An 18,047-nucleotide genomic window follows, 5' to 3' on the forward strand; every position below is an offset into this window, starting at 1 on the left:
GTAAAACTGTCTGGACTACAAGTCTTCTGTATATATGTTTCTTCCTTGATAAAAACATGTTTTTTTTAGGCTAGCAAACATCTGTTGGGTCATGATTTGGTAACAGGAGAACCAAACCAAGAACACCCAAGCCCTGAGTTATCAATGGAGCACATTTTAGGGAAAACAGGAAAAATTGTTGTTCTGATGATCAATGTTGCTGAACTGATGTTAATGTCTCACATTTTAGGGCAGGTGCAAAGTTTTAAAACTAAATAGGAATGTGTACATGTGTGTACATATCAACACATGTACTTCAAGTATTGTGCCATTGAAGGCATAACAATCGACTATCAATTAATTATTAATCATTTTGTCAGTTGTGTGGAATTCCATTTTATAAATTGTGTATCCAAGAATTCAAGACAAAATGGAGTAGCAGAACTTGGCTGCAACCAAAAGAAGCATTGTGTAATTATTGGTTTGTATTGTGGTTTTCTTGAGGTTGTATTTATTTTTGTGTTATGTTTTGTCTTCTTGTGGTACGTCTTGCTCATTTGATTTTTTTGTTTCCACCTTTACTCATCAACCTGGTCCTTTTTTTTCTTCTACCAATCAGCTTCCTTAGCCACTCGTGTATTGTTCCGGTGTTGCCCGTTGTCTGGTCAGTTTGCTTGCATTTAGTTTCCTACTTTCATCAGTCTTTGTATTTGTTGCTTGCTTCTGTTTCTATCTAGTTTAGTTCCCAGCTGTCCGTTCGCAATTTTGGTTTGTTACTTTGTATCTTTGTATTGTGTTTTAGATTTATGTTAATTTTGTATTTTTGATTTGATTTAGATAATTTTGTAGTTTAGATTCAAGTATCTTGTTGGGGGGGGGTTGATTTCACTTTTTCTTTACAAACAAACATCTTGCACTTGCCTGCAATATGAGGCGGATGTGCTAACCAGTGTTCTGCGGTGCCGCCTTGTTCAAAACATTATCAAATAATTACAGTGGTCACTTGCCACTTCGCGCGTCACCTTTTGCGAATGCGCAACTTCGCGGGTTTATAAGTGACGGGAGAACGGCGTTTAAATATATGCTGATAGCGCGGAGCATTCCTCTGAGCAATGTGCGTCACTGCAGACAGGCGAGGCAGCCAGCTTGTCATGAACGGGGCAGGACACCTGTTTACTTAGAGCAGGGTGCAACAGGGTGACATAGAAAATGTGCAGGACACCAGCCCTTCAGGACCGGGATCGCCCACCCCTGATTTAGGGGATGCGAAAAGGGGAAAAGGGAAGTGAGAACGCCACCAGAGCGGGTGCATGAGGCAACTGACGAGACAGTCAGCGAGACTGACTTGTACCTGTCCAAAACCAGGAAACGCGTAAGCAACATCTCTACAGACCCTTCTCACCCAAGTTACAGTCTGTTTGAACTACTCCCCTCCGGACGGCGTTATAGAGCTCTGTACGCCAAAACCAGCAGACACAGAGACAGCTTCTTCCCCCAGGCTGTTGCTCTGATGAACTCACACCACTCTTAGAGTCTCAGAGTCATTGCTGTGCAATAACATCCTGCTCTCCACACCCTTTGGATTGTCTACACTGCTTGCACTGTGTCTTCTCTGCATCCATTGCAGCCTGGTCATCCTGGAAGAGGGACCGTCCCATCTGTGGTCTCTTCTCAAGGTTTCTCACTTCCCCTAGTCGGAGATTTGAGTTTTTCCTTGCCCTCATGGGAGTTTAAGACCAGGGGATGGCTGAGAATATTGTCATTGTATTGTCATTTGTCATTGTCACATGTCCTGAGTGTTGTTAGTCACCTAAATATTGAACAGAGACTGTGATGTAACGAAGTCAAATTCCTTGTTTGGCACGCTCAAACATGGTGAATAAATTCTTCTTGAATCTTGAGATCGTGTCGTGCGTCGTGGTGGCATCTCATTACACAGGAGATCAGGCAAACGGGAATCAGATGGTAGGCGTGGGTGTGTCAAAGCAGACGAAATAGTGATGACTGATCAGCAATCGGCGTCTATATACACGCCCTAATCAGTGGGTAATACGGGACAGGTGATGGCGATCAATGTCAATTACCCTCTGAGCAATGTGCGCCACTGTGGAGGTGACTGAGTTCAAGCGCAGGAGGCGGCAGCCGGCCACAAGCGAGGGAAGAAGTAACAACCTGTGCAGACTGAGTCGAGACGTGACAATATTACATTTGTTCTTTTATTTACTGTAAAGGTTACAATCCATGCACAAAACAGTGGGAATGGTTATTAAGGGAAGGGGAAAGGTTTATGTACCATACAAGTATTGGGGAGGGTTTAAAAAAATTTAATAATGTGTCCTGGACCACAATGCAACAGGAGATTCATGCGCAACCGTGACTCATTTTGGTTTTGCTAAACATGATGTCTCCCGGGTTAGCATAATGTGGTATTTGTGAAGGTGGACACTTTGCATTGATTGGCAAGGAAAACCTCTTCTGAATTTCTTGCTATACACCTATGCTCCAGCGGTATATAAGATACACTAGGTGTTGGAAATGTGCAATTCAATGGTGTTAAATTTCTCAATAGTACATATACCATTTCAACTTTGCGGATTGTCATTTTTTGCGGGTGGTTCAAGAATGGATCTCCCGCAATAAACGAGGTATCACTGTACATCAAATGCATTTGTTATGATTCTGTGCCTTCTTCAATGATTGTGAATGTTCCATGTATTTAATACTGGCTACTTAATTACCTGCATCTATTGTTCTACCTACACAACAATTTCAAAATGTCAAATGACAAACTCATGGTCTACTTCATTGTTCAGCAAGGAAAATATACTGACAGCCCATTAGTACCACAGTATGTACGCTTGAGTGCTGTGCTTGTCTCCGTTACCTGGGCTTCCAATCTTTGCTTCTGTAGCCGATTGTGCGTGTGCGTTTGTGTGACCTTGTTCCTCTCATCTATGTTTCAAGCAGGTGACCAATGAAGTTAATTCCATGTGTGACTGCATTAACCACATTCATTTACATAGCCAACACAAACCAGTCAAGGCCACTTTTATAAAGCAGGCCCTTAAATATCCATCATTAAATACACTTTTGTTTGTTAATGATTGCAGCTTTTCCCCATGGTGACATACAGTCCACTATTTATGTAACGTAAAATTGTATAATCAAGATACAAATATATAAATTAAGTCATTCTATTATTGATACCTAAAGATAACCTTGTAGACATGGTCATTGAAATACATTAGATAAAATGACATTAAATGTTTGATATGTCATGAAAAATAGATTTTTCTACGCAACGCTCCGTTCAAGTATTGACATGATCCATTAATAGAGCGAAAACAAGGGGGTGGGATTAGATCTTTCCACTCCCTTTGAACACGTAAACTTCTCTTAACTATGATACATAGCTATTTTTTTCTCCTAAATTTTTAGCTTTATATTGTGTAAATGTTTATTTGTTCAACAGTACAATCAATCAATTTGGATGGACAGTGATGACAGTCATTCTTTAACCTGTGTAAAGCTTTATTTTCAGTGGTATGACATTTAAAACCTCATCTATTTTTCATTGAGGGGTTATGCCTGGCCTTCATCCACCCCTGACAAGACAGCATACCGAATGATGGAGGCAGTAGTGAAATGTCACTCCTGAACTTTTTATCATGCTTCTTTCAAGGAAACGAGAAGTACTGTTTCCTCAGATATACTTAGATAGCTATTGTGTGAAGCAGGTGATGATGGTGTAGCTTTCTCTTATGTGATGACAAAATATCCATGCTGATGTGACAAAAAAAGAAAAGTGGATATGCCAAGATTTACACGATGATGATGATAGTCCTCGACCTTCTCAGACCTACCTTAAATAATCCTTGAATGAGATAACATCGCCTCTCACTGGGGCAGGTAGTTTTCAGCATCGAGTTTTCTGAGAATCCAGAGGGAAAGGCAGCAATCCAGGCGTTGGGGAGACTGGTCAAAAGAGGCGTCTGTGTCATATGTGAATGGGAGAGTGGGAGTTATGCACCCAATGAGAGCACATCCCTTTGTGAGCAAACGCAGTAATGAAATTGCTCTTTGGTAAAGCATGTGCGCAGGTACGACTCATTTCTTTCCACCTCTGGGCTATTCACACTGACGATTGTGAAGTATAACAAAAGGCGCCTCAGACGTCACAAGAAAGTTCAATGCCGCAGACAGATTGCTTTCAGTCAAAACATAACGCGTCACAACTGTGTTCAATGCTGCAGACTGATTTCTTTCAGTCAAGACTGCATACCGCGTCACGACTGTTACCATATTAAAGAGCCAATGTTAAACACAGCAAAATGTAGAACAAGGAATTTTGCCAGGCATTTTTCAGTGGGGTGGTAAAGGTGACAACACCTCAGTGAGGGATTGCCGTGCTTAATTCCATCAGTAGTTTTGTATCATTTTGAACCAAAAATCGCAGAATTTTTATAGTTATTTTAAAACCGAAGATGATTCCCTCGGAGGAGCCAACTTCCTGCCTTGCCCTCCTCTGACGATTGCGTAATCACACGGCTGCCTATGGTGACCGGCTATGCAGTTTGACTGAACTGCTGTCTGTCTCTATGTCGCTGTTTAAGTGTTAAAACACTGTGGCTATATTAACTAATTTCTGTAGTTAAGATGATGTACTATATAATCTAGTGTTTTTGTCATCAGTCTGTAACGTCGTGTTTCTTTAGATCAGTGGTTCCCAAACCTTTGCAGGCTGGCAAATTCACTTGGCTCCCCAGTGAATTCCTAGCGCCCCCCCCCCCCCACAGACACATATGGAAACAAACACCTCTTTCTTGATATTTGGTATGCTGCAATTTGAAAAGAGAAAGGTTAAACACAAATGTGTATTTCACAAATAAAACCCAATTTAGCAAACCAATTTATTTTTTAGCAGTTTTAACTGTTTCAGCAACATAGAATGGTAAAGACCTAAACAATCCACCAGTAACATTTTTGCCTCACACTTAATATTAATGGGATGGATGTGCTTGGTGCAGGGACACAAACTTCTCAACATCAAGCTGGAACTCACTAAGAAGAAGTCGTAGATCCCCGTGGTCAGTAATTTTCAGTCGGTTTCTTTGCTTGGAAAGAAGCAAGGCGACTGCACTGAAGCCCCGTTCTACTAAATATGATGTTGGGAAGGCAATAAAGATGTTGAAATGATGTTGACCCCCAGAATGCGGTTTTTATTAGAAAATTCTGAACATTACAAGCTTGAAATTACAAACCTGAGCTTTTGCTTTTGTAGTCTATGCTGTCGGATCTGACTGGGCCAGAGCGGCGTGCGGTAACCGGACCCTGATGTGTCGTCCACTGACTCGTCCTGCTGCACGTGTTGTGTACAAACCGCCAAACAAACGTTCAAACTTCTGACTTTGACTTCAGACTGCCGCCCCCCTACCGCCCCCTTCTTCCTCACCGCCCCCCCCGATCTTTCCACCGCCCCGAGGGGGGAGGTACCGCCCACTTTGGGAACCACTGCTTTAGATGAACAAAACGGCTTTGAAAAGAGACCAAACGGAAGCAACGAAAAACAGGTTCTCCAGCCTTATGGCCGGGGGTGCTAGTGCTCCCCGAATGCTTTATGCGCCCACCTGTAGAATAAGTGATCTCCAGTTCAAATTTACAGTGAACAACTGAGGAGCAGTCGTACATTTATTTCGTTTTACATTCGTTTTTTTTTCGGTTTTATATTTCATTTTACAATGGCGAATTACATATCCAAACGATTTACAACTATGGATTTTCGGTCGAAGCAGGAGGTGATCAGTAATGGAAGTTAAAATGTTTGATTCAGACAACGGGACTTCGGAGCATGTCTTTTCAAACGGAGCTGTACGCACGATCGAAACCAAGTTTTTGATTCCATGTGCTTTATTGAGTGTTTTTATGTGATAAGACTGATATGTGATTTCAATTATAATAGTTCAAATAGTTTTCCAACCTTTTTTGTGACATGTTAGGTGTCTGACACACACACACACACACACACACACACACACACACACACACACACACACACACACACACACACACACACACACACACACACACACACACACGTGTGTGTGTGTGTGTCAGACACCTAACATGTCACAAAAAAGGTTGGAAAACTATTTGAACTATTATAAGAAGAGAGATGAGATGCCAAAAATACAAACACAAGATCATTTTCACACAGTTTGTGCGGACAACTTTGCATGGTAAGTTTTATATACATATATACCGTAATTTTCAGACTATAAGTCGCGGTTTTTGTCATAGTTTGGGGGGGGGGGGCGACTTATACTCAGGAGCGACTTATGTGATTTTTTTCACAAATTTTTAAAATTCAAAAATCCGCGATGTAGTGAAACCGCGATAAACGAACCGCGATGTAGCAAGGGATTACTGTCATTTGAACTGCAAGTGACGTCACCCGTGCCGCGCGGCGGTTGTTTACATAAAGGGCAAAGGATTCGATCACGGGATGACGAAGAAGACAAAGGGCCCCACGTACTACCGCCATCATTAGCGGCTTTTTTTGTAAGTGACACGGAGGACAAAGAGTTTGAAGGATTTAATGATTTGGAGTGACACAGAAGGTTTGAAAAACTATTATTGCTTTTACGGACGCCCGGTCCTTCTCGACGGGAGCTCTCTTTCACCTCCGTGGATGGAAGTCGGGGGCCGGCGCTCGGCTGCGTGGCTGTCCGGGGACGGTGTATGGGGTTCGGATATGGCTTTTACGCATGCTCGCTCCTATTCTATGGAGCTCTCTTCCACCTCCGTGGCTGGAAGTCCAGTAGTTGTTGGCTCGTTGAACTCTTGTTTTGTTAAATAAAGAGCCGTTTACCAAACCCACATCTTTCCTGGTACTTTAACACTACAATATAGTTATATACTAGATCTCTGCAGCGCACGCGCGGCGTTGTTGACATAATGAACGAGGAATTTGATCAATGGATTTAATGATTTGGAGAGACACAGATGCTTTGATAATATTGTTGTAATATGATAGTTATTTAAAATATACTTTATATATCGTTATATGAGTCTGTGGAATAATTAGAGATATAACTTAAAACAGGTCCGACGTGAGCATACGCGGCATTGTTTACATAAAACACGATCGATGGATTTAATGAATTGGAGTGACACAGATGGTTTGATAAACGTGTTATTTATGTAATACTTACTTGAATAACTCTGAATCTTACGTCAGGCCCGGTCTCAGCTCCTCGTTTGTGTATATGTCACGTTAGCATACCGTATCGTTTAGCCTGTTGTTGCTGGTTCATGTCTGTTTTTGGTGTTGGAATTTGACAAATAAATTTGCCCCAAAAGTGTGACTTATACTCCGGTGTGACATGTATGTTTTTTTTTCACTTTATTGTGCATTTTATGGCTGGTGCGATTTATACTCCGGAGCGACTTAGAGTCCGAAAATTACGGTGTGTGTGTGCTCATACAATGACCATCCTTCCCTTTCCAAACAGGATGTTTTACTTCCATCATTGAATATAGCACTTAGCCAAGACAAAAGGGTGACAAGACTAACTTCCTTGAGGAAAAATACATTTCCAATTCCAATATATGCATTCAGAATATAGTCATGCTTTCCACAAATCAAAGTCTCTCCATCTATTTAAGATTATACAAGCAGCAATTCCATACTTGAAGACAATTTAGAAGAGTGAATTGAATTAATGTGTCTCAGTAGCAAAAAGAAAAAAAAATCATCTTGGAACAGAACCATACAAATGAATGAATTTGTACTTGCCTCCTGATTCACAATAGAATAAAACATTTCTCCACCACATCAAAGCAAGCAAAGGAGAGCGCATTGTTAAGAAAGCCAATGTCACCAACATTTGACAATATCACAAAACTTAATAATTTAACTTTTTCAGGTTAAAAAAATGCTCTAACCTGTACAGATTGAACCCAAACATTAAGAAATCTACAACTAAAACCAATACACCAAGACAGTTTTCTTTCTCTATTACAAGTGAGGTTGGAATTACACTGGTGCATTTATAGCATAAAAAAAAAGGGGAAAAAAGCTTTATACTGTAGCTAAGCCAGTACACACAGGAGATGGTGAACCCCAATTTAGACAGGTGAGTACAACTTTTTCTCTAACATGTTGCGACTGTGAAGCTTACAGAATATCATAATCCTTCTTATCCTTTTTGCCTTCACCCTCAAAGCTGTCTCCCCCGTCACTGTTCTCATGGCGACGCTTGCGACTGCTGTTGATAACAAAACGAGTGTTCGCCTGCGGCTGAGGGTCCATGCCCAAAACCTTATGAACATGACGGAATGCCAACAGCCTCAACGCAACCTGTAGAGACAAAGCCACAAGACGCATACACCCATTGAGTACGTCAGTTGACTTATTCTTTTAAGGGTAAATTAATATCTGAGTTTGTTTGTTTCTCTCTTTGTCTCTAGCAGATCACTGATGTCAATCAGATCAATTTATTAGTTTCACAGTGGAGCCCTATCAAAAAAATTTACAGTATTTCCTGCACCATTAAGTGCTGCAGGGTAAAAGGCTCGAGTCTGCCTTGCGGGGACTTTTCTATACTTAATCCACGCATAGGACGCACCGCATGCATGCCATGAGTTAGGGTAAACAAAACAAAAAAAACAACGTTCAGTTGTACTTTTTTTCTGGTGTTTAACCATGTCCTCTACTGTACTCACATTATTGTTAATTGATATTCATACGCAAAGTCCTCGTCTTCTGTATCCGATTTAACAGTCGGGCAAGTTCGCCATTAAACATGCCAAGTTCCCTTTCGTCAGTCTCGTTGTTGTCATGTCACTTCAATGAGCCCGGTTTTCCAGAAAGCTTGAATTGTCTTTGTGGTGCGTTGAAAAGAATTCTCAAATCACTGTACTCTGTTTTATATTAAATCTTACACAACATCCTACCTTTACTGGGTATTGAATTTGTGGGATGTTGGTTTGAATGCGTCTAATCTTTCAGCCCTAATTTCAAATGTTTTATATACATGCCATTTTGCAATGTCAAAAATATACAGAAGAAAAAACAAGAGCTTGTAACCTGGGCACTTAAGGTTATGTCCTCTCTCTCCTGCTCTCCAATTGCTTCCAGGGTATCGACAGCACTCTTTTCACATGGATCCATCAGTCCGGGCCCACCTGTTAAAACAAATACATCATCTCCCTTAGTGTGGATGTAGTAAGATACAAGGCAAAGCTAACTGCTTATTCATTTGAAGATAACAAAGCACCGGTGTCAAATTCAAGGCCCGGGGGCCAGATACGGCCCGCCACATCATTTTAAGTATCCCGCGAAGGCAAATTGTGCATCAAATTTGTGTCATTACTAGAATTGCAAATTGTCTTCACTTTTATCTGTTTTTTGACCAGTTTTTACTCGTCTGATTTGAAAATGAGTTGTCAGTTTGTTTTGCAGCTTTTACTGTATCTATTATGAGGTGGCTCATAATGGCCCTCCGAAAGAAGCTATGACTACAAAGACTATGTATGACCCGCGAAAAAAAAGAGTTTGACACCCCTGACTTAAAGAATACAATTTCTGCAAAAGGAACTTTCAGCGGCATTTGCATACCCTCACCAGGGTTCTTCAGTCTAAACCAAAGGAAAAACGGACAAAATTGTTTTTAATGCCACAATAACTGAAATTGTAGAAACCATTACTGTTGCACCACGAACTCTTTGATAGAAAACAACCAATGACGGTGGGCGTTAATATACTAATAATAACGTTAATAACGATGTTATATTGTTTCATATGTATTCGAGTAATTTTTTAAATTTAGAAAATCTTTCATTTATTGTGTAATTTACCAGAAGTACAGTGATCCTTCACCACTTCACGCTTTACCTATTGTAACTTCACTACTTTGCAGGGTTTATAAGTGACAAGAGAACCGTGTTTAAATACACGCTGATAGCACGGAGGCATGCCTGCGAGCAATGTGCAGACTTGAGGACAAGCGCGGGAGGTGGGGAAAGCCGACTGTGCGAGAGAAAGAAACCAATGGGAGGAGTCGGGACACGTGACAATATTGTGTGTTTGATCTTATATTTACTGTAAAGGCACAATACACGCACATAGAACAGTATGGGAATGGTAATTAAGGGAATGGGAAATGTTTGTGTAGCATACAAGTCTGAGGGAGACTTTATAAAGCCTTAATAATGTGTATAGGACCACAATGTAATAGGAGAATCATGTGCAACCGTGACTCATTTTGGTTTTGCTATGTATGATCTCCGCCGGGTTAGTGTAGAGCAGGGATTGTTAACCGGTGGTCCACGGCGATATTGCAGGTGGTCAATAAAATTGACTTATTATTTGGACTTGATTTATTTTCCAGCTAATTTTGTGAATCATTTACCCATCCAAATTATGTCAAATGTAGCTGAGATACCCAAAATAGATGCAAGTAAATAGCCTGTATAGGTCTATCCTCCCTTGGTGCAAAATAAAATAATTTGAGTTGGTCGGCAACTCTAGTCGGAACCTTTCTGCCTCACACACCAGCTCGGGCTCCTTTCCAGCCAGAGAGGTGACATTCCATGTCCCCAGAGCCAGCCTCTGCAGCTGGGGATCGGACCGCCAAGGTCCCCGCCTTTGGCCGGCGCCCAGCTGACTATGCATCTGACCCTTTTGGCCCCTCCTATAGGTGGTGAGCCCATTGGAAGGGGGACCCACGTTTTCTTTTCGGGCTATGCCCGACCGGACCCCTTGAGCGAAGGCCCAGCCACCAGGCGCTCGCCTTCGAGCCCCACCTCCAGGCCTGGCTCCAGAGAGGGGCCCCGGTGACCCGCGTCCGGGCGAGGGAAAACTACGTCCATATATTTTATTCATCATAAGGGGTCTTCTGAGCCGTGCTTTGTCTGGCCCCTCACCTAGGACCCTTCTGCCATGGGTGACCCTACCAGGGGCATGAAGCCCCAGACAACATGGCTCCTAGGATCATAGGGGCACGCAAACCCCTCCACCACGATAAGGTGACGAACAAGTTGGACTTGCCTCCACACATAATTTGGGCTCTGGTACAAGCCCTCTCGAGAGGGGCTGGACTCTCTTCCACTCTGGAGTTGCCCACGGTGAGAGGCGTCGAGCAGGTGTTGGCATACTTATTGCCCCCCGGCTGGGCGCATGCACATTGGGGTTCACCCCGGTGAGCGAGAGGGTAGCCTCCCTCCGCCTTCGGGTGGGGGGACGGGTCCTGACTGTTGTTTGTGTCTATGCACCGAACGGCAGCTCAGAGTACACACCCTTCTTAGAGTCCCTGGAGGAAGTGCTGGAGAGCGCTCTTTCTGGGGACTCCATCGTTCTACTGGGTGACTTCAATGCTCACGTGGGGAATGACAGTGAGACCTGGAAGGGCGTGATTGGGAGGAACGGCCCCCCGATCTGAACCCAAGCGGTGTTCTATTATTGGACTTCTGTGCTCGGCACGGATTTTCTATAATGAACACCATGTTCAAGCATAAGAGTGTCCATGTGTGCACTTGGCACCAGGACACCCTAGGCCGCAGTTCGTTGATCGACCTTGTAGTCGTGTCATCGGACTTGCGGCCGCATGTTTTGGACACTCGGGTGAAGAGAGGGGCGGAGCTGTCAACTGATCACCACCTGGTGGTGGGTTGGCTCCGATGGTGGGGGAAGATGCCGGTCCGACCTGGAAGACCCAAACGCTCTGTGAGGGTCTGCTGGGAACGTCTGGCAGAATCCCCTGTCAGGAAGAGCTTCAACTCCCACCTCCGGCAGAACTTTTCCCACGTCCCGGGGGAGGCGGGGGACATTGAGTCCGAGTGGACCATGTTCCGCGCCTCCATTGTTGAGGCAGCCGACCGGAGCTGTGGCTGTAAGGTTGTTGGTGCCTGTCGTGGCGGCAATCCCTGAACCCGCTGGTGGACACCGGCGGTAAGGGATGCCGTCAAGCTGAAGAAGGAGTCCTATGGGGCCGTTTTGGCCTGCGGAACTCCGGAGGCAGCTATAAGGTACCGGATGGCCAAGCGGAACGCGGCTTCGGCGGTTGCTGAGGCAAAAACCCGGGCGTGGGAGGAGTTTGGCGAGGCCATGGAGAATGACTTCCGGACGGCTTCGAGGAAATTCTGGTCCACCATCCGCCGTCTCAGGAGGGGGAAGCAGTGCACGGTCAACACTGTTTACAGTGGAGATGGTGTGCTGCTGACCTCGACTCGGGATGTCGTGAGTCGGTGGGGGGAATACTTCGAAGACCTCAATTCCACTGACACGCCTTCCATTGTGGAAGCAGGGCCTGAGGACTCTGAGGCGGACTCTCCAATCTCGGAGGTCGAAGTCACTGAGGTAGTTAAAAAACTCCTCGGTGGCAAGGCCCCGGGGGTGGATGAGATCCGCCCGGAGTTCTTAAAGGCTCTGGATGTTGTGGGGCTGTAATGGCTGACACGCCTCTACAGCATTGCGTGGACATCGGGGACGGTGCCTCTGGATTAGCAGACTGGGGTGGTGGTTCCCCTCTTTAAGAAGGGGGACCGGAGGGTGTGTTCCAATTACAGGGGAATCACACTCCTCAGCCTCCCTGGTAAGGTCTATTCAGGGGTGCTTGAGAGGATGATCCGTCGGGAGGTCGAGCCTCGGATTCAGGAGGAGCAGTGTGGCTTTCGTCCTGGCCGTGGAACAGTTGACCAGCTCTACACTCTCGGTAGGATCCTCGAGGGTGCATGGGAGTTTGCCCAACCAGTCCACATGTGTTTTGTGGACTTGGAGAAGGCGTTCGACCGTGTCCCTCGGGAGGTTCTCTGGAGGGCGCTTCGGGAGTACGGGGTGCCGAGCCAACTGATAAGGGCGGTTCGGTCCCTGTATCACCGATGCCAGAGTTTGGTCCGCATTTCCGGCAGTAAGTGGGATTTGTTCCCAGTGAGGGTTGGACTCCGCCAAGACTGCCCTTTGTCACCGATTTTGTTCTGTACCGGTTCGTCGTGGTGAAGAGAGAGCTGACCCAAATGGCAAAGCTCCCGATTTACCGGTCGATCTACGCTCCTGCCCTCACCTATGGTCACGAGCTATGGGTCGTGACCGAAAGAACGAGATCCAGGATACAAGCGGCCGAAATGAGTTTCCTCCGCAGGGTGTCCGGGCTCTCCCTTAGAGATAGGGTGAGAAGCTCGGTCATCCGGGAGAGACTCGGAGTAGAGCCGCTGCTCCTCCACGAGAGGAGCCAGATGAGGTGGCTCGGGCATCTCATCAGGATGCCTCCTGGACGCCTCCTTGGGGAGGTGTTCCGGGCATGTCCCACCGGTTGGAGACCCCGGGGACGACCTAGGACGCGCTGGAGAGACTATGTCTCTCGGCTGGCCTGGGAATGCCTTGGGATCCCCCGGGATGAGCTGGGGAGAGGGAGGTCTGGGAGTCCCTCCTAAAGCTGCTGCCCCCGCGACCCGACCCCGGATAAGCGGAAGAAGATGGATGGATGGATGGTCGGCAACTTCTTAAGAAAAAAGTGTCATTGTGGTAGAAGCGGAAACAATTTGTTTCCATAGCCAGTTACGGCAAGAAAAATATGACAAACAAAAGTCTGCAATGCCTGTTTTAATAAGCTGCGCGGACAAAGTACAAATCCAGCCTTAGAATATGGCAAAGACAAATTAAAAGAAAAATCACGAGCGCAGGACTTTGGAAATGCCTGCCAGTGGGATCAAATAAATTATAAGAGAATCAACAACAGCAATCATGTTATTAAAAAAATTAAATATTACCAGAGAGTAAAATCCCAGATGAAATGCATTCGAAGACACGCCTTAGTGCATCGCCTGGGCTAAGCGGTGCAGCGGCACTGCTGATGGCCTTTTCCACAAGCAGCTCCATGGCCTAAATGAAAGAATGGTTAGAGATTTGGATTGGAAATGTGTTTAATGTGTGAAAAAGCGTGTTTGTGAATTTGGTATTCACGCCATGCCTCACTGGACATTTCTGCTTCACGCACCAGCGCATCTCTAAATTTTACACTGGGGAAAACCAAGTCTAATTTCATTTACCATATTTTCCGCACAATAAGGCGCACTTCAAAACTTTTAAACGTACTCAAAAAAACACAGTGCGCCTTATAATACAGAGCGCCTTATGTGGATCAATTGATTAATTTGTTGATCCATACTGGTTTCAGTACGACTAGTAAATTACAAGGTCGCATCGCTTTCACCATTACGGCAACCATGGCCAGGGGTGTCACCGAAGTAAGCTACTACTGGTCGATCGCTTGACATTTAAAAATAAAAAAAAAAATCACGTTTTTTTCTATAGGCTAGAATCCATCCCATCGCTTGATTGATTTACAGGTAAGCCTGTCGGGAGGCAATCATAGTGAACCACCCCCCTCACCGTAGCATTTTGGTTGCGCATACACAAGCCCGGTACCAAAGCTAACAAGCTAATCAACGCACGCACTTGCTTTTTTCTTTTAAACGAAAGAAAGTTTAGGACCATCAAAAATGAGTGAGGTTGCTGGACCAAGTAAGATGCCAAACCGCATCACTTTCATACGGAATGGGAGTTGGACTTTACCCCATTGACTGGGTTGACATTCCCTTGAGCACAGCTCCTTTTAGTGGATGCAGACGCAACCCTAGTCAACCCCAATTTGATGCAGTAGTTTCTATGCGTCTTTTAATCCGGTGCACCCTATACATGATATAATTTCTAAAAAAAAAATTAATGGTGTGCCTTAAAATCCAGTACACCTTATAGCGCAGAAAATACTGTATTTGTTTTATCCAGGCGCAGACAGACAAAGCAGTGCTCTGCGGGTGTGTGTGTGGTGGGTGACATATTTTGGTCAAATACCATAACACTGGTGTGGAACAAATTCCACAAAATTCTTAATTGAACAAATTAAAATCATCATCAGTAAAAAAAAAATATGAGGATTTTGTGGATTATGAGGATGAGCTATTCAACGTAAATTTATTAGCAGCACGATGATTAATACCAGATTGATGTGCATGTTAATTTGATGATAAAGAGCCTATAGTCTGAGAAAGGTTGAGAATATTAAAATGTTTCAGGAATTCCAGCCCCCCTTTGTGAGTCGTCACCTTATCAGGGTGAGGGGTTTGCGCGTCCCTATGATCCTAGGAGCCATGTTGTCTGGGGCTACATTCCCCTGGTAGGGTCAGAAAAAGCACGGCTCAGAAGACCCCTTATGATGAATAACATATATGGACACAGTTTTCCCCCCTCTGGAGCCAGGCCTGGAGGTGGGGCTCGAAGGCGAGCGCTTGGTGGACAGGCCTTGGCCCATGGGGCCCAGCCGGGCATAGCCTGAACAGAAAACATGGGTCTCTCTTCCCACGGGCTCACCACCTGTGGGAGCGGTCAAAAGGGTCGGGTGCAAAATGAGCTGGGCGGCGGCCAAAGGCGGGGGCCTTGGCAGTCCGATCCCCGGCTGCAGAGGCTGGCTCTTGGGACGGCTGGAAAGGAGCCCGAGCTGGTGTGTGAGGCAGAAAAGTTCCGACTAGACATAGTCAGACTTGCCTCCACACATAGTTTGGGCTCTGGTACAAGCCCTCTTGAGAGGAACGGCTCCGAGGAAATTCTGGTCCACCATCCGGCATCTCAGGAGGGGGAAGCAGTGCACAGTCAACACTGTTTACAGTAGATATGGCGTGCTGCTGACCTTGACTTGGGACGTTTTGGGGAGAATACTTCGAAGACCTCCTCAATTCCGCCGACATGCCTTCCATTGTGGAAGCAGGGCCTGGAGACTCTGAGGCGGACTCCAATCTGGGGTCGAAGTCACTGAGGGAGTTAAAAAACTCCTCTGTGGAAGGACCCCGGGGGTGGATGAGATCCGCTCGGAGTTCTTAAAGGCTCTGGGTGTTGTGGGGCTGTCATGGCCGACATGCCTCTACAGCATTGCGTGGACATCGGGGACGATGCCTCTGGATTGGCAGACTGGGGTGGTGGTTCCCCTCTTTAAGAAGGGGGACCGGAGGGTGTGTTCCAATTACAGGGGAATCACACTCCTCAGCCTCCCTGGTAAGGTCTATTCAGGGGTGCTGGAGAGGAGGGTCTGTCGGGAGGTCGAACCTCGGATTCAGGAGGAGCAGTGTGGCTTTCGTCCTGGCCGTGGAACAGTGGACCAGCTCTACACCATCGGCAGGAGTTCGCCTAACCAGTCCACATGTGTTCTGTGCACTTGAAGGTGTTCGACCGTGTCCCTCGGGAGGTTCTGTGGAAGGTGCTTCGGGAGTACAGGGTGCCGAGCCAACTGATAAGGGTGCTTCGGTCCTTATATCACCGATGCCAGAATTTGGTCCGCATTTCCGGCAGTAAGTCGGATTCTTTCCCAGTGAGGGTTTGACTCTGCCAAGGCTGTTCTTTGTCACCGATTCTGTTCATAACTTTTATGGACAGAATTTGTAGGCGCAGCCGAGGCGTTAAGGGGGTCCAGTTTGGGGACCTCAGCATCGCGTCTCTGCTTTTTGCAGTTGAGGTGGTGCTGTTGGCTTCTTCAGGCCGTGATCTCCAGCTCTCACTGGAGCGGTTCACAGCCGAGTGTGAAGCGGTCGGGATGAGGGTCAGCACCTCCAAATCAGAGTCCATGGTCCTCAGTCGGAAAAGGGTGGAATGCCCTTTCCAGATCGGGGATGAGATCCTGCCCCAAGTGGAGGAGTTCAAGTATCTCGGGGTCTTGTTCACGAGTGAGGGCAGGAGGGAGCGCGAGATCGACAGGCGGATCGGTGCGTCTGCAGTTATGCGGACTCTGTACCGGTCCGCCATGGTGACGAGAGAGCTGAGCCAAAAGGCAAAGCTCTCGATTTATCAGTCGATTTATGCTCCTACCCTCACCTATGGTCATGAGCTATGGGTCGTGACCGAAAGAACAAGATCCAGGATACAAGCGGCCGAAATGAGTAAATGAGTTTCCTCTGCAGGGTTTCCGGGCTCTCCTTTAGAGATAGGGTGAGAAGCTCGGTTATCCGGGAGAGACTCGGAGTAGAGCCGCTGCTCCTCCACATTGGGGGGAGTCAGATGAAGTGGCGCGGGCATCTCATCAGGATGCCTCCTGGACGCCTCCCTGAGGAGGTGTTCCGGGCATGTCCCACTGGTAGGAGACCCCGGGGACGACCCAGGACATGCTGGAGAGACTATGTCTCTCAGCTGGCCTAGGAACGCCTTGGGATCCCCCGGGACGACCTGGATGAAGTGGCTGGGGAGAGGGAGGTCTGGGAGTCCCTCCTAAAGCTGCTGCCCCCGCAACCCGACCCTGGATAAGCGGAAGAAGATGGATGGATGGATGGATGGATGGATGGATGGATGGAGGAATTCCAGCCTTGGTTGGACATTTGATTGCAGCCAGAAGGCAACAAGGCAAGCATGGTCAGTGCACTCGGTGACCTGGTTAGTGCTCTGCGCTTCCAAGTCAGGGCCACGGGTATGACCCCCAGGTAGTGGGATTTTTTCATATCCGCAATGTCAGGCATGACTGACTTTATTTGCGTTTCGACCACCCAGATTTTGATGCAAATGATGGACACGGTGCAAATTGACAAGGAAAAGTCAACTTCCACCCCACAATGGGGTTCCAAGCTGAATTCCTGCGGTAGTTGACAAAACCCCGAAAATCCATCTCGTCCCGAGCCTGCTGATTTTCTCAGAGCAGAGGATCAAACACAAAGCAACAATGTGTTTGGAGCCTATGCGGTAGTGACGAAAACAAGAAGCATTTCAACTGAGGGAAACTAACTTGATTGCACCGGTGGATGAATGCATGCCGTAATTTCAGGACTATATGCCACTACTTTTTGCTCAAGTTTTGAACCCTGCGGCTTGTCGTCCAGTGCGGCGTAGCTATGGATTTTTCGTGATTTTTGTGATGGCTAATACATTTATACACTCGTAAAAAGGCTGTGGACCGCTGTTGTGCGGCACCGCTTTACTGGGCGGAGGGATATGTGACACAGTCACTGGGGAGAAGAGTGGTGTGTTGATCGCATGTCCATCCGCCAGGCAAATAGTGCCATATAATTCACACAAAGAAGACAGAACAAGATCAAGA

General features: G+C 46.1%; 1 protein-coding gene across 6 annotated transcripts in view; it reads right to left on the bottom strand.

Annotated features, from left to right (window-relative positions):
• Positions 1-7,479: 7,479 nt before the first annotated feature.
• The window catches only part of zfr (zinc finger RNA binding protein), a 95,841-nt gene continuing 85,273 nt past the window's right edge, over positions 7,480-18,047 (bottom strand). For 5 of the 6 annotated variants that reach the window (XM_085909765.1, XM_085909762.1, XM_085909763.1 and 2 more), the window contains 3 exons: positions 13,747-13,858; positions 9,068-9,165; positions 7,480-8,338 (listed from right to left, as the gene is read on the bottom strand). In XM_085909765.1, coding sequence (XP_085765891.1) covers positions 8,156-8,338; positions 9,068-9,165; positions 13,747-13,858 — 393 coding nt within the window. In that variant the 3' untranslated portion in view covers positions 7,480-8,155. Of the gene's footprint in view, positions 8,339-9,067; positions 9,166-13,746; positions 13,859-18,047 lie in introns of those variants that run through there. The other variant, XR_015065850.1, reaches the window with a different exon arrangement.

This window comes from Syngnathus leptorhynchus, chromosome 4 (assembly GCF_054491065.1).
Source record: "Syngnathus leptorhynchus isolate UIUO chromosome 4, UIUO_Slep, whole genome shotgun sequence".
Classification (NCBI taxonomy): Eukaryota; Metazoa; Chordata; class Actinopteri; order Syngnathiformes; family Syngnathidae; genus Syngnathus; species Syngnathus leptorhynchus.